Source organism: Festucalex cinctus, chromosome 3, assembly GCF_051991245.1.
Source record: "Festucalex cinctus isolate MCC-2025b chromosome 3, RoL_Fcin_1.0, whole genome shotgun sequence".
Lineage (NCBI taxonomy): Eukaryota > Metazoa > Chordata > Actinopteri > Syngnathiformes > Syngnathidae > Festucalex > Festucalex cinctus.
The window spans coordinates 22452214-22476016 of record NC_135413.1 but is presented as its reverse complement, the minus strand read 5'-3'; the positions used below and the strand labels follow the sequence as shown (position 1 = coordinate 22476016).

Here is a 23803-nt window from a genome sequence, read left to right as displayed (position 1 = left end):
CTAGGACCCCGCCACGCCTCGGGCCAGCCCAGCACACTCGCCGCCTGAGAACGGCATTGATAAGCCCCGCCCCCCCAAGAAGGACACGCCCAACAGTCCAGCATCCGTGGCGTCCTCTGGAAGCACCCCATCCTCCAAGGCCAAGGAGCTCAGTCACGTAAGGCAAACTGGGCCAGAAAGGGGTTTAAAGAGCCAGCAAAGGGATATGTCCGAATAAATCTAGGACGTTTTTGGCAGTGGATTAGGGAATAGCTGTCTATGGTTTAAGTGCATGACTAAACGTCAGGGATAATATTGTCCCGAATCAGGATCAGTCAGGTCCTCGCCGTTAATAGCTCAATGTATTTAACGATTCCAGGATTTTTTTTTTTCCCCCTCCTGCTGCCTCACTAAAAGATTAAAGCCAAAGCAGTAAAGGGATAAAAAGTGCCTATCCCCATTGTGCTTGTAATAGGTTTTAGAATAAATAGCAGTTTATGGCTGTGCAGGACTGTGCGCGTTGTCAGAATTAGACTGGATTAAGTACAGTTTGCTCTCAAATCGTCAAGTCTGAATGCTGCCCAGCTTCCCAGATTGTCAACACTCTGGCTCCGCCGTTCCCTCGACAGAACGACAAATCCTCCACGCCCGGCCTCAAGTCCAACACCCCCACCCCGCGGAATGATGCCCCCACCCCTGGCACCAGCTCCACTCCTGGGCTCAGACCCATCCTGGGCAAGCCACCAGGCATGGAGGCTCTCGGTTGGTAACATTCTCCTTACGCCGCTTATAAACTTTTGCCATCCCGATTCCGCTCAATCTGCGACGTGCGCTTTTGTCTGCAGCGGCCCCAGCCTTGCGTACGCCGTTGTCCATAGCCGGATCCTACCCCACGCCCTTCGCCATGATGGGTCACCACGAAATGAACGGCGGTCTGACGAGTCCCGGCATGTACGCCGGTCTGCACATTTCGCCTCAGATGAGCGCCGCGGCTGCTGCAGCCTATGGACGCTCCCCAATGGTAACTCATCTTCTTCCGTTGGATATTTGGTCTTGATGAGAATGTCTGTAGAGCACTTTTTTTGTTATGTTTCAACCTCATTCACTGCCATTGACTCGTATGCTTGCAATTAAGATTTTTCAACGTGGATCAAGTTTGAATTTCAAACTTGTAAACAACTTTACTGACGCACAATGACCAGTAGATGGCGTTGATGCCCCATTTTGGATACGAGATCAGCATAGTTTGAGTCCACCGGGAGAAATATCAAAGGGCAGATCAAAATATTTCTTTGCTGGTGAAAGGAGAGTTTTTTTCTTTCATTTGATTGATTTTGTGTATATCTAATTATTGAACACAACATTGTGTGGGTTTTGAAATAGCCAAAATGCTCTGAATTAGATGGTGTCAAACCCAAAGCCCAAGTGCCAGATACAGTCTGCTACTTTTTATGTGGCTCGCGCAAGCAAAAAATGTCTTTGCTAAAATTTGTACCAAAACAGTGCAATAAGTAATGTTTTTTTCAGAAAAATGTTACCTTTTAAGTAAACAAAGTATCCTTGACTTCTGATTTCAAAACTAGTGATCCATCAATTTTGCATGTACTTGTAGCAGTACGAAGAGACGATTAAACATTTATTTGGTTTCACTGTCAAGATGGTACAAAGTGGCCCGTGACAAAAATGACTTTGACCCCGTGAGTTAAAGATTTTCCTATTGAAACATGGCATGAATTTGCACATTGTGACCTGTAAATAATTAAAATGTCCAAATCAGTGATTGTCATCAACAATTGTACATCTGACAGAAGCTCAAATGTCAAACTGATCCAAAATGCACTCAAAAGTAGAAACCTTTTGCATGTTGTTGCCTTGATGGAGGTATGAAATAGCCTTGCTTCTGTTTTGTTGTCTTTCAGGGTTTTGATCCTCACACCCACATGAGAGCCCCCGGCCTTCAAGCAAGCCTCACATCCATCTCAGGAGGCAAACCGTAAGTTTTAAACTTGATTTATCGCAGCAGAAGGAAATTCCCCTCCGCCAACTTCCACGTCAAAATGAGAAAAAACATTCACTTATTCATTCCTAGCCGTTTTCACTGAAGCAACCCTTTGCTTCCGGCTGTTTTACTGGATTTTGACTGATTTTACAAGGCCCACAGAATATTGTGTTCTATTGCTATAAAAACATCAAACCTACCAAAACAAAGATTAGAGTCTCTTATTTCATCAGGAATAAAATGTATAGCAATAGAATACAACTAAGTTTCATCATTATTCACAAATCTGTTTTAAACTGTGGGGGAAAGAGCTTGTTTGCAAAATGGCCCTGTTTGATCTCTTATACTCTGCCACCTGCTGGCCGTTTTTGTAATAACTACCATTGCTTCTAGCATTCTCTTCAGTTCAGAGGCTGCACCAAAGCCTTCTGTATGCGCTAGGTAAAAAAAAAAAAAAAAAAAAAAAAGTATAAATACGTCTTTGTGAACATGGTAATATTTCAAATAGAACGTATTTATATGTTTTTGGCCACAAATGAGTTGTAAATCAAATACAACCCACCCCATCCCCCTCCAGTGCTTACTCCTTCCACGTGAGCGCCGACGGCCAGATGCAGCCCGTGCCTTTCCCGCCCGACGCCCTGATTGGCCCCGGAATCCCACGCCACGCCCGCCAGATCAACACGCTGAGTCACGGCGAGGTGGTGTGCGCCGTCACCATCAGCAACCCCACGCGCCACGTCTACACGGGCGGCAAAGGCTGCGTGAAGATCTGGGACATCAGCCAACCCGGCAGCAAGAGTCCCGTGTCCCAACTGGACTGTCTGGTGAGGCGCGCCGCTGATTCACCGCTCAGTCATCGCGCGCGTTTTCTCACAAGCCGGTTTGTTGTTTTTGACAGGTACGAGCTGTTTAAACAAACAGTTTCCATTAGCAGTAGGATGATTCTTTGTTACACGCCAGGGCCACGCACACGTAGCGCTGACAGCTTGGCTATAGCTTTTCATTCGGTAATAACATGCCCTCTAGATTTTTATAGGAAACGGCCGATAACTATTACTTGACATTTTGCAAAGAATATAAACACAACAAAGGCAACATGGCCGTCAACGTCTGTTGAAAAGAGCTTTGAGAAACCCTCGTATTGATTTGTTATGACAGCTGGATTTTCATTGGCTTTCCCGAACGCGCATCGATTTTTGTCTTTTTGTGTCCCGTGCGCGCAACAGAACCGGGATAACTACATCCGCTCGTGTAAGCTGCTCCCCGACGGCCGCACGTTGATCGTGGGAGGAGAGGCCAGCACGTTGACCATCTGGGATCTGGCCTCTCAGACGCCGCGCATCAAGGCCGAGCTCACCTCTTCGGCGCCGGCGTGCTACGCCTTGGCCATCAGCCCCGACGCCAAAGTCTGCTTCTCCTGCTGCAGTGACGGCAATATCGCCGTGTGGGACCTCCACAATCAGACTCTTGTCAGGTGGGAGGAATGCTTCAAGACGGCGGGATTTTTGGCCTCCTTGTAGAGCTGTCAAAATTTAATCGAGTAATTGATTATCAAACTTTAATGCAAAATTAAAATGACTCCGATGACTCGACTCTAAAAATATTCACTAGTGACAGTACTACCTCCTTGTATTCTGCTTGCAGGCAGTTCCAAGGTCACACGGACGGCGCAAGCTGCATTGACATATCCCACGACGGCACCAAGCTGTGGACGGGCGGCCTCGACAACACGGTTCGCTCGTGGGACCTGAGGGAGGGCCGGCAGCTGCAGCAGCACGACTTCACCTCGCAGGTACGACGCCCAACGAGCGGCAAACGCCATCTGAAGATGCAACAACAACAACAATCTTTGCTCACGTATTAGTCGCGATGATTCCGTTTGCAGATCTTCTCGCTCGGCTACTGCCCGACCGGCGAGTGGCTGGCTGTGGGCATGGAGAGCAGCAATGTGGAAGTGCTGCACCACTCCAAACCAGACAAGTATCAGCTGCACCTGCACGAGAGCTGCGTCCTCTCGCTCAAGTTCGCCTACTGCGGTATGAACGCACACACAAAGCAAATATTGTTCAAATATGGACAATTTGATGTTTTGCCACAAATCAATACTAGTGGTCTGTCCCCTGCCTCTGTTAATTGTACACAATTAATCATTTGAAAGTGTTGAAAGGGTCACTAAAAAGTGTTGTAATTCTTCAGCTGGGTTCGATCTCAGTTGTCGACTTGACTTCGTCGTGTGATTTTCATTTGTTAATTAATTGTAATCTCTCCATACTAACTATGATTAGCATGTATAACGGAACGTATGGTGTTCTACAGGGTTCAATTCCGGGGCCACTTCTGTTTTCATTGTATCTGCTACCCCTGGATTCCATCTTTTTTATTTTTATTTTTATTTATTTGTTTAATTATTATTATTATTATTTTTTTTTCCTTTTACAGCATTTTTTAAGTGCTCTATAAATATAGTTGAGTCATGATGTTGCCTATATTGAATATTGGGATGATTTTTTTTTTTAAGTTAACGCAGAATAGTAAAGTTGGATAAAAATGTAATTGCTTTAAATGCTTCATTGTAGAAGGAAGTTCATCAGCTAATGAGGCAAGTTTCCATGCACTTTAATATCTGCCTATTACAAGGGGTTAGTTGGCTCATTGTTTTATTTATTGCATTGCTCGTGGCTCTAAGACCTTTAAAAAAAAAAGTTTGGGAAGATGACGTAGCACAGTTTGATCAATGAAAGCATAGTAAAGCCATTTTTTCTTAACATTTAAGTAAGGGCTAAAGAATTTTGGAAAAATAATCGAGTTGTCAAATTTTCCCATCATTATTGCAATTGTGATTTAACATGCAATTAGTTTTTCAAGATCCTCTTTCCCATGTATTTTTGATTATTATTATATATAAATCTTTTGGTCTTAGGTTCGGCTTATGTTAAAATGAAGGCAAATTGAACCATTGATTCATTTGAAATCCATTTTATCTACTTAAATTACACAATTTTCTACCAAACAAGTGTGACATAAAAACACGTCAGTGTGTAACGGTATATGATCACAATATAGGGTATAAAGGTAGATCAGACGAGCACACAGGGACCACGAACAAAAATAATGCAACCATGGCGCTAAACCTACAATGGCGGCCCACAAACACGAGAGCAAAGTAGATGAACTTCGAACAGTAGGGAAAGAAAAGAGGAAGTAAGTGACCCTTCTTTTTGTCTTGCAGGGAAATGGTTTGTTAGCACTGGGAAGGACAACCTGCTCAACGCTTGGAGGACTCCCTACGGCGCCAGCATATTCCAGGTATGTCAATCAATAAGCATGCACGTGTTCAGACTAAGAGGAAGGTCACCGCGACCGACGTCTCCTATCAGTGAAACCCGAGTTATTGACTTTGCAAATGCGTGGTTTCAGGCCATCACCTCACATAATCGTTGCAATCTAATATCGCACCGTCGTCGACTGATCTTCCTCACTTGACTTGACTTGACTTGAAATGCTGCAGGGCACCGCAGCCCAAGCCTAAAATGCATCTTTTTGTTTCTTGACACAGTCCAAGGAATCCTCGTCCGTCCTGAGCTGCGACATCTCCACCGATGACAAGTACATCGTGACGGGCTCTGGTGACAAGAAGGCCACAGTGTATGAAGTCATCTACTAAGATCGACCGCCCCCTCCCTCCCCCTCACAGACAGCATGGATGTTGCCTGCAGCCCCCCCACACGGACGTCCGGGAGGTTTGGCAGTGCCAGACCAACGTGGATGTTTTTCTGGTGAATCTTCGGCTCTGAACTTCCTCACTCATCCAACTTTGTACAGCGAGAGCAGTTCCCAAAGGCACTAAGAAGAAAATGTTTTGTTTTTTTTGTTTGTTTTGTTTTCTTGGATATTCCTTTTTTTTTTTTTTTTTTTTAATGTGGAAGTAAAGTTCCAAGACACAACTGGAAGCGGCGCTTCGCTCTGGAGTTTCTCGTTGGAGGTCCTGTGAAAAGTGTACATAATGGAGTTAACAAGAAAAAAAAAAGCCTTTTTATAGATTTATATTTTGGTGTCCAATTACGCTTGTGATGGTTCTTTCTTGTTCTCTGTGATTTTCTGTCCCCTCTGGGAATGAAAATTAGATTAGGACTTTGTAAGAGGATATTCTCCCCCCCCGCCCCTTTGCTGTTTTTTTTTTCCACACTGGTTGTGCTGGATGACCTTTACAGAAATCTAATTTGGATTTTTTTTTTTCCTCTCCCTGCAAAACAACCTTTCTCCCCCCCCACTGGAATTTGCTTTAACACAGAACACAGATGGTTGACCCGTGGTTTTTAGCAGTGGATCATTTGAAAGGAGCAAAATGGTGGTCTGTGCTACTTTTTGCTCAAACTCAGGAGGGGAAAAACAGTTTAATGAAGACCTCACTGCTTTCAATACGCATTCAAATGGATTATTATCTCCTTGATGGCTTTTATGGCGAAACAGCTGTGACTTGATTTTCAGCCTGTTGATGTGATGCTTCATCGCCTCGTTCAACAAAATCATCGGTCTCAACGGCCCTTTTCCATCTCGCTGGTGTTTGACGCTTTGTGACTGAGATGCAAGTTAAAAAAAAAAAAACGCCATCAGCACATATGACATTTTCGGGTATGCTCTGTTTTGCTTTCCTCGGTATTTCATAATATTCCACTACAACCTGCTCATAGAGGAGAATTGTCTCGTCCGACTGTCACATTCTTGTCGTCATCCTTGAAGACTGTACAGTTGACAGTTGTTAATTCAATAAAACTGTTTTTGTATAAAAGAAAAAAAATGGCTGGCACTGCTGATGTGAGAATTGATTGCGATGGGAGAGGACCAATACCAGATATTGTATCGGCTGATACCAGGACGATTGCCAATCATTTCATGCAATTTCAAGGAAAAATATTATATTGGGATGAATAGGTCTTTCTTTAAAGGTATCTGACAGTGTGTTTTTTGTGTGTGTTTTTTTATGTATCAAAAGTACTAGTGGCGTATAGGTGACTGCTTGAGAACTCGTACTAGTATTGGTCTGAAAAAAAAAGTGGTATCGGACATAGAGAATTTAGTATACTATTTTTTTTCACTTTACCATAATACAGTGTCAGAAAGATAGAGGCCCTCTTTGGATTCAGTTATTTGCTAAGGAGCTTTACTTTTATGAAATGTTCAAATTCTAAAACTTATCAATATCAGTTAGGAAAAGCAGGTATTGGTGTATCTGTATTGGTAGGGGGTGGGGGAAGCAGAGATTATACACGTATCAAATTTAGTGTTTGTGGCAGTGATTTCAGCTCTCATGGTTTCAATAATCTCTTAGTTTTTTATTCAATCAAAAAAATACTTAATTTAATTTAAGATGACCTTCTTAGTGGAATCACATTTTGTTCAATAATTGTGTTTAATGTGCATGTACAATAAGGGCAAAAAAAGCCAAACGGTTAAATGACCAAAACATATTTCTCCATATATGCATACTACTTATTATAATCATGGCTGTATGCAATGCATACAGCCATGATTATAATACTTTAAAATAGATCATGTTGGACGATATCAGGATGGTTCCAAAGCTTTTCATTTTTCATTTGTCTTACCATCTTCTGATCAGATGCCCAGTCAGCAGATATAAATTCACTTTTACTCCAAATTTGGCCATCATATGTTTTGCCCAATTATTGTCCAGGCTCATAAACAATTGTATGATACCCGAGGGATAGATTTTCAAATGTACATTTTTGTGTATGTGATTGTTACCATTCTGTGTCTGGCTTGGCTCTCCATTTATTTGCAGAGCAGTCTCTTCAATGACGGTAAATCCAAGCAGGCATTAGTTGACAAGTGTCCCCGGAGAAGCGCAAACATGAGAGCAAAACATTCTGGGTGCTGTTGGAGAGAAGGAAGAGAGTTTGAACCCACAAATGACTGACCATGCAAACAACAAACTTGCTTCTGCTTCCAACTAATAACAATACCTGGCGACCAAATGATTATTTTTTTCAAATCAGCTTATGGTAGCGGCATTCAAACTTCCCGTCTTTTCTTTGAGCCTTTATCTGCAGTGCCACTTGAGAAATCTGACGCAAATCCTGCTCTTGAATTCTCTCGAGTGGGCTTTTGGGTTAGACAAGTACTTTTTGAGCGCGGATGAGTTGAATGGGCCGGGGGTCCTTCCACTCCAACAGCCGGGCTCCTCTCGGACTTTTGTCAGCTACCTCTTCACAGATGTTGTTGTTGGATTATAATAGCGGGGCCGGATGCTTTCAGCACGGAGCCAACGGCCGTGCCCCGCTCTCACGGGCCCATTTGGAAACGGCCCATAGTCTTTCTTTTCCCACATGGCTCAAGTGCGTTCTTCCTCCCAACGTTTGTAGCCCGAGCATCTAGCTCAAGTACAGTTTTCTTCCTCACTTAATCAAGCAAGTGGAATAGCTCCCGATGAAAAGTTGGACCTCTGAGTGCCTGTTGCAGCGCACTCGGGGGGTCATTGTCTCGCCTTCCGCCGATCCACCTCTCAATGGGGGGCCTTTCAGTAGGTTCTCAACAGCAAACATAAGAACGGGGTCCCACTTTTGCGTGTATTGTTGAAGCCAAGACTCTCCAAAATCAAGGGGTGAGCTTTCTAATGCCAATACATGCAAATGGCCGCCAGCCGAGTGTTTGGACGGCAGAGGGACTGGCACCGTGATGATGAAATGCAGAATAATAATCCCTTAATCACCTGAGTATTGCCAGTTTGAGGTTTTATCTGCGATGGATGTGAAAGCCTCCAGTGCCAAGTGATTACAGCATTTGATCTGGGTAATCACGTCTTCACTGGCCTGCCTTGGGCCTGAAGGCTGCGTAGCTCTAATCCACAGTGCATTCTAGTGGAATCGCATTACACAAAGACCACCAGGGTTCTCCTCCAGGGGGCGGGGGGGGGGTTCAAGGAAGAGGTTGTCATGGAAACAGGCTATTCTTTCTCCATCCCCTACACACACACTCTCTCTCTCTCACTCTCTCTCTCTCTCGCTCTCTCTCTCACACACACACACACACAGCCTCCTGGGGTAGATAAGCAAAGGACAGGTTCTATGTTTACTTCCCATGAACCCTCCAATCCGAGCAGGCCGGGTCCTGATAAGACCCGGCCCGTATTGCCAACGAACGCCCACAGGCAGAAGATAAGCAGCCCAGCCAAGGCGAGCCGCCCAACTCGGATGAAGGAACCTGCAAAAAAAAAAAAAAAAAAAACGGGATTCATTTGGATTAGGCTGGATTGCTTTTGCTGCTACAGTCAGACTAACGTTTATTTTTTTATTTTTTGGGTTTTGTTTTTTTTTTTTGGGGGGGGGGGGGACATGCGCACTTGAAGTTGACTGTAGAATCCACATAACACAATAAAAGTCTGGATTAGGATGACCAGCTTTTTAACTATTTCTAACAAATTTTCGTTGGTCAGTGTTTAGCTAGCTAACGAGACGACAACTAAACAACCACTGCCGTCCAACTAAACAACTAGCTAACTTTAGCTAGCGTTAAATGCGAAGTTAGTTGACAGTTCACCAGCTGTAAATAAACTAATTATCCTAGTTTTGGTTACCGCCGGAAAAGTTCAGTTTGCGTCGGGTGGGTCTGACTAGCAACTGCCGCGTTAGGCTAATAGGACTACATTTGCCGTGACTCTTAGACACAGAAGCAGAAAGTAGTTCTTGTTCCGGTGTCGGTACTAGATTTGATGGGGCTGCCAGATCGTATCGGGGTCGCCTAACCGAAGACGTCCCGCTACAGGATTCGCTGGAAATTATCCAGTCGACGTCAAACATTGGAAAGAAAATATTAAAGATGTAATTTAAATAACAAAATGTACGGACTGAAATTGTAAAAATGTAAATAAATCTAAGAATATAAACGCAAAATATATTGAATAAATAAAATAAGATTGACTAAATGATAAATACACAAAATAATTGTTTATTGGTTAATAAAAAGCCTTTTCAATTAACTGATTAATCGCGATTAAGCAACATTTTAAGATAAGATTAATCCGATTTAAAAATGTAATCGTTTGACAGCTCTAATTTATATTCAACATACTAACAAAGGTAAGTCTTTTTTTGTGTGCTTGGACAAATTATACACATTTACATTGACTTGTAATTTATTTTTAATGCCTTCCTATATTGACTGACTGTTGAGTTGCATTTTGTTTTAATTAGTTTTGTGTCAACAACCAAAACAAAATCCCAGTAAGATCATCAGTAAATAATAGCTAACAGCTAGCAGGGAGGCTTACTACAATTTAAGCTTACTTACTAGGTACACTTAAGTCTCCAGGGCAATGCGAACAATGGATTCAATTGTTGCAGAAGCTGGATCTCGACCTCATTTTTTTGGGGCCCCTAGTCTGTTTTCTCACAAGTAAAGCGCTATATCTATTTATTGTTGTCCACTGTCACTCCCAGTATTCCCACGGAGCCTTCCAAAAGCGGAGGCGCATCGGATTGAAAAGACAGACGAACAATCTTTGCAATGGATCTCTTTTCAAAAATATATTATGACCTAATCATGTTTTCTCTCCTTAAAAGCTCGGGGGAGCGCCGTCTGTCAGATTGCACTTTTCTCTTGGCTGCCTGGCCCGAGCAGAAACAGCCGTCGCGTGTTAATAGAACCCAGAGGCACTCTGAAACCTGACTACCCATTCTGCTTTACGCGCTCAGCCAGGAGATTCGAGTCAGGGAAACATTACTGGGGGGCTGGATAATTGCCCCGTGTCGCCAGCAGACAAAAGGCAACGTCGGGAGAGGCTCAAGGATCCTTCAAGGCTGCAGAAAATTGTACGCCGCTGTCCAGCAAACTAGCAATCTGCGAATATTATGAGCCTTCCATATATCTTTGGCCGTTTTGACAACTTGCACTCTTGTAATGGAGTGGCGGCAGCAGATAGACTTCCAATTGAAAAATAACTGCCTCGCTCGCCACTTTGCTTTTAAATCCCCATTTGTACTCGGAGCTGTTTATTCTTTTTTTGAATTTCGTTGTTTGTTAAATGTGTTTGCCACTTCTATCGTCACATGGTTGCAACACTCTTCCCAAAGGGCTACTTGAGCCTGACGTAAGGGAAACACCTGCAAGCAATCCAGATCATAATACGTTTGGCCTTGGTCCTCGTTCACATTTTCTGTTTGGCATGTTTGGAAGGTCCCATGTTAGTATGCTAAACAAGACTTATGTCATATGTCATTAGTAATGATTATAATATATTTTGTTTGTTTTAAATATCATTATTCTTTATTTATTTTAAATAAATATCCAACATGTAGAATATGTACACTACAACGTTGTTGTTTGTCCAGACCGAAAACTTGGCTTCCATTTTCAAAGTGACCGTTTTCAGCGTTAATATGGAAACCATAACAAAAACCACTATTCCACTGTACAATACAATCTTGATTTGACTTGACCAACAGCGGTCAATTTTCCTTCAAAATAGCGTTGTGGTCCACAGCAAAAATATTTCTGCATTGACCACAGAACCAGGCACACTAACAACAATGGAGGATCGATGGGTTCAGTAGTGACGACTTGGCATGTTGTTGTTGGCCTCAGTTCGGAGACGCATTTGATCTGAGGTGGAAACGGTGACGTATCGTACTGCAGTGTCCAGAACAAAGGCAAAATATCCACTTTTTAAAGTGGTTGTCCACATTAGGGTTGTGGGTAATTGGCCTATCACAGTTGACTTTGGACTAGTCACCAGCCAGTTAGACGAATAGACTTGGCTTATGAATGAATTTGTTCATTTTGTCCGTTTAACAGTTTGCCTCATTAAATGAAGGGCTGAAAGTATATTGGCAAATTGACATGAAACTGCCTTCGAGCTCACATTGCGAACATCACATGACTCGGGTTGTCATTATCAAATATTTTTGGAATCGATTATTGCATCCACTAATCAAAACGCATACCATTTTACCCCAATTACTATTTATTACCCAATTACGGTTGTTTATTTGGCAAATTAAGCAATATCACATGCGAGGGATTCATAGTGTACTCACCAAGGTTTTTGAAACCAGTTGCTGGTTTGGTCTTTTTTTTTTTTTTTTCCCCCACCCCAAAGTAAAAGCACATGTTTGCAAATGTCTTTTTTAAATTAAATGACCTGCTTTCATGAACAAATTCAGAAATTAGTGGATTTCGACAACATTAAGCTAAGCAATGACTCTAAAAGATTACTCGACACTTTAAGTAGTTCTCGATTAATTTGATTTGCTGTTGATCAATTAATTCATTTTGACACCTCTACATGAACATAGCCAGAACACAGGTGGGCTGTGATGTTCATAATGCGAGCCCGAGGGAAGTGTGGTGTCAATTTTAGTTTACAGCAGAGGGCGCTACAGGACAAAATCGCAAGATGTATTGATCTGAATAGTTCTTATTACACAAACTCAACATTCAGCATAATACCGTGTTAAGACTTGGAGCATATAGTTGCAAAAAAAAAAAAAAAAAAAAAACTAGGGCTGGGTCTAAGATATCGATATCGAATCAATATTCCTTTTCATAGCCCAATATCGACTCATAAAACCATGAATCGATAATTTCAATACAGTCCCCCCCCCTCCCCCCGTAAATTAATGTGGCATATGACCGATTAATCGGCCAATTATTGGCCTTCAAACATCAACCAAAACAATTGGCCACTTGAGCTAAACGGCTGATTATTTTCCCCTTAAAACGTTAGCCGAAGAAAGCCGAAGTTTCCGACGCTGTGAAAGTACCCTGGCCTGAATGCACCATTTTGCTTGTGTAGCATTAGCAACTAGCAAGTGTGTAGCGTATGTTATTCTGGTTATTCTGTTGACCCGAAACGTCCTTTAAGCTGTTTAATGACACCGCAGTTGGAGTTAACTGTAAGACTACATCCACAACGTTGAGAATTTCATCCATTGTATATTTAAAGAAAAAACAAGTTTTGTTTTTTCAACATCGCTAGGCTAGCGCTAACAGGAAATTAGCAAATGCTAACGGGAAGTTAGCATCGACTTCGTGTTTTTCCTTCAAATCACGAATCGATTCTGGCCCTTCTGAATCAAATCGATTTTGGAAATCTGAATCGATAGCATGCCCTAGTCACAACAGGCAAATGATGCAATTGAAACCATCTCCATTCCCAAGAGTGTGAAGATTTGGATTCCGAAAACTGTCTCGAACCTTGCTGATAACCTTGAGCTGGACCGAGGGACATCTCCGGCAGTTAATGAGCTGCTGTCAAGTGTCTCAAGGCTGTGTCCAAATTAACAGAAGCCTTTGTCAGGGCTCTCCTTTGCTCAAGCACTTTCACTCCGCTCATGCCCGCCAACCCCCCTCGCGCCACCCCGCAATTTTCTCTCCCCTCTACCTACCTGCTTCACGCTCCACTGGCTCTGTGTTGTCTGGCTTTGGCTCTGAGCAGCGCTCATTGTCACGGCGCTTCGTGTTTGGAATTAGCCGCTTAATGAGAACAAAAGGAATTAATTGGTGGTTTTAAGCCTAATGAGACGCCTGTGAAATTAACGGGCCTCATCAATAGAAACAAATAAAAATCCTCCAGCTTGTTGTTGGGGAGCATTATTGTGACAAAGCGTTTGACACAATGATGAATAGCAGGTTAGGGGAGACCATCTGTGCTTTTTTTTTTTAAACCTCTGCAGGAGGGGGGTGGAATGTGGGTTGGCTGTAAGCGATGGAGATAGAAAGAATGATGAGAGAGAAAGGAGTGAGGAAAGAAACACATTTGCTGGTTTTATTCGTCGTCCTCGAGCATGATACCACTGTCCGGCCATGGTTACAAAAGAAATCTAAAAAAAAACACGTGAATTAGCATGTGAAAGGAACTTGCTGTCAGATGATGGGCCCAGAAAGCCAAAGAGCTCTGATTTGGAGGGATATTTAACCTCCATTCAGACAGCAACAAAAGCTTGGCTGTCACGCTGAGAGCTCTGCTTCAGCCTGATTGGGGCTTGCTTGTGATGGGAGGAGGAGTGTGGGGGGGGGGGGGGGGGGGTAAGGGAGGGGGGACCGCCAGGATCACAGACCTCATTTGTTCCCCCTCTTTACTTTAGCCTGTCTCTATTCCCACTGAAGAGCTTGCATTTCCTCTCAGCAGCCCCTCCCCCCTCACTTCCTCTTCCCTCAAAGTTGTAAACATACGACCTGAGGAATAAATTGGATGGGAAGGAGGCAGCCGAGGGAGGAGTAATACATCTCTATCATGTCCGCCGACCTTTTATTTACAACATTGTTGCCCGCTCGGCGCGCCCGCCTCGCTTCGACGTGATGGGGGCCGCTTATCTGCATGCCGGCGGCCCCGCCCCTGCCGCCGCATTCCGGCCACCCAGCCGGGGCCCGTCGTGCCCGGTCTGTTTGTGTATCGTGGAGAAAAAGCGCTTGCAAATAAACAGGCTGCGTCTTCGGGGCTGGGAGGTGGCGGGCGGGCGGGCGTGCTCGTCTCTGCGTTGTTTAGCTCTCCGGGCGGAGATAAGGAATTCTTTGATGGGCTCGGGAGAAACGAGAGCGATTTAGAGCGGCTAATCTGATTTACACTGAGATGCTGTGGTCATTGCAAGGAGCAGTAATTACATGGAGGGATTAGGTGCACACCCCAGTAGCTCCCAACTTGTCGGGAGGAGAGGTAGTTCAAGGTTTCAGGCATGGGAACTGCTTGTTGCCGCAACAACGGCTGAGCAGTTCGTGATGCCGATTTAGTATTTTAAGGCACTGACAAATTAGTTTTTGGGAATTCTCGGACCAGGGTAATCATTTTCAAAGGGAATATTAGCTAAGTACAACACAGGACAGTATAAACAGGAATGTTGCAGCTTTGAATTTTGTATAATGAATTGATATTTAAAAATCATAATTCATAGTCATGTATAGACAATGATATCCAGACAACGTGGAATTGTGTATTGACTTGCACATGCACTGTTAAATAAAATATTTTTCAGCATTTGGCTTACATTATACAAACACGTTCATATATTAAAAAAGTAAATATTATACATTTTGTAATTTTTAGGAATTTTTTTTTAATTATGACTGCAGTGTATGATATCCATACAGTATTTTTCCCCTATAATGTCTGGGGTATGCTCATGCAAGTCAATATACCCAGTGACATTATGGTGAAAAATGCTAGGTTGTTAGCATTTAGCCACCAAAAACATTTGAATATACGAGCAAACGTTACGTTCAAACCTACTTTCAAATACACTTTACACGTCCACGTATTTGCAAATATTTGCCGGTAAAAAATATTTACTCCACATTGACAGTTCCACACTTCCGTACTAGTAGCAAGTAGCATGCAAGGCCAATAGTTGGTTATGACTTGTGTAGGTGAAAGTTAAGAATTGATTCGTATCTTATTAATTTCTGGCCCACGGTCCAATACACAGTTTGATTTTATTTTTAATGAGTAAATTAGCATATTAAACCTGATTATTTTGAAGGCTTTTTAAAGCACGTACGGCAAATATTCTGTCTTGTTGCCAAAACTATATTCCTCTCCTACGTAGCTAGCAGCATTAGCATTAGCGGTATCCACAGTTTTGCTCAAACTGGTCAGATGACAATCATCGAAAAAAGTAGTCATGTGACATTGTTGGAGGAGGCTTGCTAGTGAATTTAAAAAAAAGAAGTAACATTAATATAATATTGTCAGTTACATTAAATTTGGTAACACTGTGATGAGTATATGAAATGGAGAATTTGCCATTTCAAAGACAGATTCATGTCTTAGGGTGTTGTGATTTTCTGTTTTGATGCTGTATCGCTGATGAATATCATCTATCATCAATTATGTAAATTCAGTGTGTAAATGTGACTCCACTGTACTTTGTAATAGTGTCGTAAATCTACACTTTTCTGGTGTGGTGTCAAAGCGCTAGGACTGGATTGGCAGAAATAATCGGCCCTGGCATTGTGACTTATTGCCAGCCTGATTCCGGACTGCCCTTGGCAACCACATAGCCAACACATACCACTAGTTTATTGGTTCACTTTGATCTCGATATTGTAAATGGATGAATGGGCTGCTCCTTGTAAATTGTGGTCTGGTAAAATGGAGTCAAATAATAATTGAATAGCACCGCATCAGCTCCAAAGGACACTGGCCCACCGGGCATCTGTCCTGTATGGCAGATGGCCAGTCCAGCCCTGCAAGCGCTCAGCACAACCACACTATCTGCTTTTCTGGAATTTTGATATTCTTGTCGACAACCAATCTTTTTATGGCAGGTTTTGAAAAAGACAGGGTGGGGAATAGGTGACTGGATATCAAAAGATTTCATGAGCCTGAGCAATGGTAGCCCATATGTGATTGAAATACAAACAAAAACACAAAATTCCCACTGCAACAACGTGATATTACAACTAAAATTAAATGATTCGATGTTAAGTTGGAGGGCACAAAATAGCACATTTGCGAGCCCTGTTTAGAATCTTCAATTAACTTAAGAATCATGTTTTGAGGATGTCGGAGGAAACTGGATTACTGGAGTAACGTCAAACATGTTTACAGAAACCACAGCACACGTTCTGTCACGTCTGATTTTGAACGGCGTCGACATTCCCTGCACGTTTTTCCACATTTCCGCAAGGTGCACATATTCAGCACCTCTCGCTCTCCTTGCCATTTATCAGCATATTTAAAATGCACAGCTGAAGAAGTGCACCAGCAGAGCCATCACTTCATCCCCAGCAACGACTTGCACGCTTGGCTGCCATTTCTAAAGTGTGCTCGGCTAATCCACTCATTGCTTTGTGCCTTCAGTGCTGTGAACCGTAGGGCGCCCGCTTGGATGCCCGTGCATAAATTACTGCCATAGAACATAAAGCGCTGGGAGGATTTTCCTTAACGATCGCCAACGCTTTAAACGCTTCTGCTTCAACAGTCGATATTGCTCAGCCCATTCAATTATTCAGCGGCCCGTCCCTCATTAACAAAATCCCGACCTTGACATGTCTGCCCTATTTCTCTCCCCTGACAGACTCAGCTCGCCAAACGACTCTGTTTGCTCTGATATTGGCTGGGAAATCCATGCATATTGATAAGTTGTTTGCAGTGTAATTGAAAATGTCAGTTATGAGGCCCGCGCAGACAAAGGTCGGCTGCCTGAATAAAAGCTGACAGGCTGTTATGTATGGAGCGCATATTGCATCGGAGGGAAGGATGAATTCTGTTTTTATGCACTTGAATGATTCCCCAACCCCCCTCAACCCGCCACATGCGCGCTCATTATTTGCCCAACGGACCCGTGCTAATGACCAGGGCACATTGTTGTAAGCCTGAGCTAATTACATGGAACCACTCTGCATTTTCATATAGCTTTGCGCATTAGTTTGCGGTAAGTTGATTGAAATTCAAATCCGCTTGCAAAGGTCAAAATGTTCATCATTCATATCTCATGGTCTGGGTAAATATCCACAGCTCCAACATTCGATTGGACTTATGAATATTTCCATCAAATCGGTTAGCCATGAGGCAAAGCAGGTGTCCTTTGGGTTCCTGTTTGATCTTCTGCACGCGTTGCGGCTTGTGCAACAGTGACGGGAAACGTCCGTCAAAAGCGCTCATGCTCGCCGCGTACTGCGTGACCAGCTTGCAAAATTACAAGACGATAGTGACGACATTGCTAAAATAAATATAATATCAAGCGTACGTGCAAAAAAAAGTATATAGCAGCAACCAAAATAAGTTCATGCTTTATGACTTCCCTTGGTGATCACAGAGAATGTTGGCCATCACTTCAATAAAGACAATTTAATACGTATCATGGTAAAAAGTTTGCGATACGCTTCAAGGATGGCACATTTTAAAGTGGAATGTCCCCATTCGATGCACTCACATCTTTTAAACCAAAACCAGTTTTACCATTCAAATCTTCGAGAGCTGACACCTAATAGGAGGTGGAATGCATCGTCGTATCGTGACTGGTACCACGATCGAGGCCGGGCCGAGTGACCTCTTATTTTGGATTTGAAAACTAACTATATTAAACTGTTTAGCATTCAGTCAATGAAGCACATCTTCGCTACCGCAAAAGGAGTTTGCAGATTTGTATGCTGGACTGGAGAGATGAACCCTAACAGGTTAGCGTAATGCTAGCTAGCTGTTACAATAGATAAGACATGGAAGGGTTTCAAACTTTACCAAAAGTGAAAACACCCTAAGTTCTGCAGTTTGCCAGTGTACAGCGAGAGATCCTGGAGGTTGAAATAATTAAGTTACTTCAAAAACGGAAAATCTTTCCGTAGGTTGAAGCAGCTGCATTAGCGTCGCAGTCTTGTCTGGCCGCAGTCTTGGTATGTTTTTGAAAAAAGTGAATGTGCTTTTGGACTTCATATGGTGTAGATTAGCACTATATAAGTGTTTGGACATGATGAGTTTCTTTTTCGGCAAAAGTACAATTAGCAACCCATTTGACTTGATTGTGGAGTTGCTGCTTGAACGGTAAATGAATAGTCAACGTGGATTTTGGTTGCCTGGGTGTACCTCTCTCCGATAAAAGCCCATTTGATACATGGAGTGCCATATTAAATTGCAACCGTTCGATATTTCACATCAAAACCGATTTTGCGATTCAAATCAGATTTTACTTAAAAAATAGGATGATAAAAATGTTAATCTTTAAAACCCTGTAAAATTCCATAAACTGTTTCGTCCCTAATCAGCTCGGCAGGGGTGCAATCCGCGGGTTATAGTGCTTGCCACTATTTCTACATAAACAAAGATTTGAACCTCAATCCCCAGGAGTCGGTGCTGGCCAACAGGCCCCCCCCCACGCCCGCCAGGCCCCACCCTCCCCGCCGGCTGAGTAGTGGCTGCCTGCTGGTTCTTTAATCGATTGCTAATGGGTTCAATTCCAACGTTGAGGAGCTGCTTGGAAGCCGGCCTTGAGACTGAATGAAGTGGAAATACCATTTGCGGCTTTATGAGCCGTTATACTGCAGTGAGAGACCTCTATTCGGCATGCTCCATAGAGCTGCACAGACTTGTGCACAATTGCCTGATGGTTTTTCTTACGCTCTCTCCTGCTGCTTTCGTCTCAGTGCTTTACATTTACACCGTGCCCTCCAGCATTGCCATCTATTCAATCTGCAACAAAATAGCTTTGCTTTGCTACATTTTTCACAAACCCTGATGGGACGGCTGGGAGGTAACGACCATATCTTCCTTGTACGCACGAGGCCCAACAGATGAATTCTGTCTTTAAAGCGTTGTATTATTTATCGTTTTGTAAGTCGGGCTCACGTCTTTTTGATCACAGCAATGAGCACACGGACCAGAATAGGTGAAATAATCCATCCATCCATCCATTTTTTTGACCGCTTATTCCTCACAAGGGTCGCGGGGGCTGCTGGCGCCTATCTCAGCTGGCTCTGGGCAGTAGGCGGGGGACACCCTGGACTGGTTGCCAACCAATCGCAGGGCACACAGAGACGAACAACCATCCACACTCACACGCACACCTAGGGACAATTCGGAGCGCCCAATTAACCTGCCATGCATGTCTTTGGAATGTGGGAGGAGACCGGAGTACCCGGAGAAGACCCACGCGGGCACGGGGAGAACATGCAAACTCCACCCAGGAAGGTCCGAGCCTGGACTCGAACCGGAGACCTCAGAACTGGGACGTGCTAACCACTCGGCTACCGTGCCGCCCAGGTGAAATAATAATTTATGAAACTGCAGGGATCTGTTGTTGCAATTGCACCGTCTGAAGATGCTGCTGTGCGAGAGGTTTGGCCTCGCACCCCACTCTCGCTGGTTTACAGCTCTGCCCAGGGTTCTGCAGTCCTCTTAAGAGCTTACTCTGGCTGAAATGCAAAGCTAAGCAGCCAACGCTGCTCTACATTTCACAGCCAGTCCCAGCAGACATGTGCTCTTTGAAGCATTTCTGGGCCAGGGATACAAGTCTTGTTTGTTCAGTGCTTCTGGAGAGGGAGTGAGGAAAAGAAAATGCAAGCGATTTTTTTTTTTCTTTCACCACAGTAGAGAGTAACATTCTTTGACGTCTTAACAGAAAGCTGTGTATTACAGTGTTTGCTGCCAGATGCCTTGCTAGAATCACCCGTGTCAAACAGGAAGAGAAATAAATGCTTCATTGAACTAGAGCACAGCTTAGTGATGGTGGGATAGAGGAATTGGCTGAGAAGAAAATGAGTCCTGGGGAGGCTGCGATAGTATGTGGGGGTCAGTTCTCCAAGGGAAGTGTAATTCTCAATTTTGAGTATAACTGCGTTGTGAATAATTAGCATGCCGTGCACATCATCCTGGATATCTTAAGCCCCCTGACTCTAGTCTTTTGATAGGTTTGGTGCTTTATGCCTTGGGGCGAAATAACACTTTTACCCCATATGCGATATTTTCTCCAAAATTTGGACACTCTTATTACGGCTCATCTGCTTTGAGAATAGCTGGCATCTAATGAGTTAAAAATACATGCTAATCGATCATTACGTTCCTGATAATTGATTCAAGAAATGCCAGGTCAACAGAGAATCGTCGGTTTAAAAAAAAATTAAAATTCCATGGATCAGTGGCGAGCGGTGACCTTTTCGAATGGGCATGCTGGTCTGAGAAAAATGAAAACTTTGGGGGTATTTGTTAATTTTAATATTAAATATTATTGAATTATTATTTAATACCACTGTGTAGGTATAAAATTAAAGGGGAAATATTCATGACTGACACAGGTTGATGCGCACACACACTTTAATTAATATTGTAACGAACTAAGTATTGTGTGTTCTGGGGTTGCCGTTGATGTTGAGCACTGTTATGTCGGACTGATACTGAACGCAACACAGGTGTCGGGTGAGGGAGCAGAGGTGCGGTTGAGTAGCATTGTGGTGCTTTTTCTTGCTCGCAACGAGAGCGGTTGTACTCTGTGCTTTGGCGTTGCCCAAAAGTGGCGTGTTGATGAAAGAAATAAACGGGTGACTTCCCCAAACAACATTTGCTGGTGGCGTTTGTACAAAACGTTACAATATAACCAGCACCGTGGTGAGTGAAATGACACAATCACATGCCCACAAATTTGCCAATACGTTTGAATTTACAGTATTCGGAACTGGCTCGTGCCCACGAAGTGGGCTCAAACCCGGGAGAGGAAAAAAATTACATTGCTGTCATATGAGGACTATTTTCACTAGACCTTACGACAGCAGTCCGACTTTCTGAGCGGTAATTAAAGCATTTCCTGTTAACTACAAACATTTGTGCGGCCATTAGATCACTTTACAAACTCAGCGGAGCCACAAGCGATTTCAACCAACCTCACCTCACCTCTGGAAAGCCAGCGAGCCATTTATGTTTCTCATACGTCCTAGCTTGAAAGTGAGGCACGAAATTCTTCCGTTTTCGTGATGACACGACTTCAGGAGTAGAACGACCACTTGAATTATTCTTTTCCTCAAAAGTTCTCCGGGAAAAGGGCACTCGTTGGGATTTGGCGATGAACTTTAACAGAACCAGTGACTGTTTACCACAGAACAAGCCAAGTAAGCCAGTTATGCGCATGCGTGTTGTCAGGCATGCAGCTTGACTGTCAGCTTTTTTGCCGTTGAAAAGACGCACGTCCAGAAACAACGTTCACGGAACTAACACAATTGATTTCTCAATGTGTATGCACGAAACAAACTGTCGACTTCTCCGCTCCCCGCAAGGAAAACAAAATATAAGGGAATTTAAGACCAAAACAGTAGAACTACGGTATTCGATTTTAGAGGACACTGACAGAAATATTTTCAATGATTTTATTTTGAAGAGGTCGGGCATGCACCGCATTAATAGATTACTATGACCGCTCACCACTGCCGTGGATTATTGCAAAGAATATTTAAGGCCCTTTGTGTGTTTTACTGTCATCCAATGTCAGCATGCAGAACTGCACCGTGTCACGTTTCTCATCTTTGTTGACTTCATTGTGTGATGTCAACCAATCTAAGTGGCTGACACAGATCTCATCCCGTCTCATGAGGGACACACAACCTGGTTTGAGGTTAGCGGTGAGCTGAACTGAACTCGTTTGGTTTGATCTTCTGCAGAACAAGCGGAAGCCTGCCGCAATCAAGGAACCAGATGATACTGGTTGACCAGCTGTATCTGGCACATGTTTGTGTTTGTACTCGGCTGGCTCATCTTCCAGCAGCAAGTAGAGTATGACAGGATTTACATGCACGTTCCTAATCTTTGTCAGCGAACCTGTTTCGGGATGTAATTCACATGGTATGTCTTTTGATTCGGATTAGTCCGGCCAATCCTCTTACCCGCGGCTCAGTATAACTTATCACTGACAAGGCCGTCTCGTGGAGCAGCACAAATCCTCATATCCACCCCTCCCAGACTCCCAACTCTTAATTCTAATCTGTCCAAATCTGATCTGAGACTTTAACTTCCAAATACCTCTTGAAAGCCACAGCTCAAGCTGAAGTTCATGCGAGGTCTTTGGATTACATAAATTGAGGTTAGGGATTTCCAGTATGGCCTTATGGTGGAGAAGAAAGCGGGATTTGGATGTTAGTTGAGTTCTTCATGTTACCGTTTTGTCTCTTTGCTGTCTTAAATTAAGTGCTCATTACTGATGCTTCACTCGCTATCCTGGCTAATTCTTCGCTCGCTTATTCAGTCTAGGCATGGATTTGCACAATCTATCTGTTATATTTAGAATATGAATTTGTCAAATATAAAATAAAAGTTGCTCAACACACTTGATAACATTCTTTGACATCAAACTACGATGAAGTATTTAAATGTATGAGTCACACTCCTGATCCTTTAAGGTTCTTTATAATTCAATAAACAGGATTTAAAGTGGAGCAGGCATGTTCCACTTTTTCTGCCTCAGACGGAAGCCCACAAACGGGCACTTATTAAACGTTGTAAGATTATGCGTTAATCTCACAGAACACATGTTGGGTGGAATAAAAGCAATTTTATTTCTGAAACAGTACTCCGCTCTCGATAATCTTATCCCGGCTTCTGCTACAGAATGTGAAATGCTGGCATCGGTGAAGATGCCGCGTGTTTTACAGACACCGAGCGATGCGGCTCTTAAAGCGTTATAAGCCATTAGTAGTACCTGCACCCGATTTGGACTGCACCTGCAGCCTCAAGACAAACTTGGTTCCCGGTCGCAGAGGATTTAGGGGCCGTGTACTTTGCTCTTGGTGAGACAGTGTGTGAAGATGACGATAAGCCAAAGCTGTAAATCCCAGACTCAGCTGTCTTATCTGGGCCGTGCGGCATGCTTTAATGGAGGCGGCTCACTGTCTGAGCTTGAGCTCGAATCGCATTAAGATTCCCCTTCACCTCGACCAGGCATGTTTGTTGTCAGTTTTTGATTGAATCTCATGTCGTCTCGGTTAAAGTCACCCCGCGGTTTAATTCTTCTGACTACTGTGTTTCCAAGATGGAACAGTCTTGTTTAATCTCTTGCCACATGCAAGAATGACAACAAAGCTTTTCATAATATTACAATAAGTGCGACAGATTTTCCTTTTTCTTTTTTTTTGTCACAAGTAAAACCTCAGAGACCTGATCACAGATTTATTCATGTTAGAAAAAGAAAGTTTGACTACAAATACTTCTCGTTTGCCACTTGAAGCCAAACTTAACGTCCCTAAATTACTTTCTCTGTTTGAGACAATTCATTGTGTGAATGCTTTTAGCATTCACAAGTTACTCTACTTTTTCTTAGTCCGTCATTTTTCGTCCTTCAACTACTTCTACATTTTTTGACCGATTCAAACCATTCCAACTTCAACATGTTCCAAAAA

At 43.2% G+C, this 23803-nt stretch overlaps 1 protein-coding gene and 1 long non-coding RNA gene across 2 annotated transcripts in view; one reads left to right on the top strand and one right to left on the bottom strand.

The window, feature by feature from the left end:
- The window catches only part of tle3a (TLE family member 3, transcriptional corepressor a), a 30474-nt gene extending 23702 nt beyond the window's left edge, over positions 1–6772 (top strand). The window contains exons 12-21 of the mRNA XM_077516737.1: positions 5–157; positions 609–741; positions 825–1000; positions 1899–1972; positions 2556–2805; positions 3208–3455; positions 3626–3773; positions 3867–4017; positions 5211–5287; positions 5538–6772. Coding sequence (XP_077372863.1) covers positions 5–157; positions 609–741; positions 825–1000; positions 1899–1972; positions 2556–2805; positions 3208–3455; positions 3626–3773; positions 3867–4017; positions 5211–5287; positions 5538–5645 — 1518 coding nt within the window. The 3' untranslated portion in view covers positions 5646–6772. The remainder of the gene's footprint in view (positions 1–4; positions 158–608; positions 742–824; positions 1001–1898; positions 1973–2555; positions 2806–3207; positions 3456–3625; positions 3774–3866; positions 4018–5210; positions 5288–5537) is intronic.
- Positions 2535–23803, bottom strand: part of LOC144016078 (uncharacterized) — a 71512-nt gene continuing 50243 nt past the window's right edge. The window contains exons 7-10 of the long non-coding RNA XR_013282840.1: positions 8712–9202; positions 7748–7876; positions 3605–3803; positions 2535–3503 (exon numbers count right to left, since the gene is read on the bottom strand). This is a non-coding gene — a long non-coding RNA (uncharacterized LOC144016078). The remainder of the gene's footprint in view (positions 3504–3604; positions 3804–7747; positions 7877–8711; positions 9203–23803) is intronic.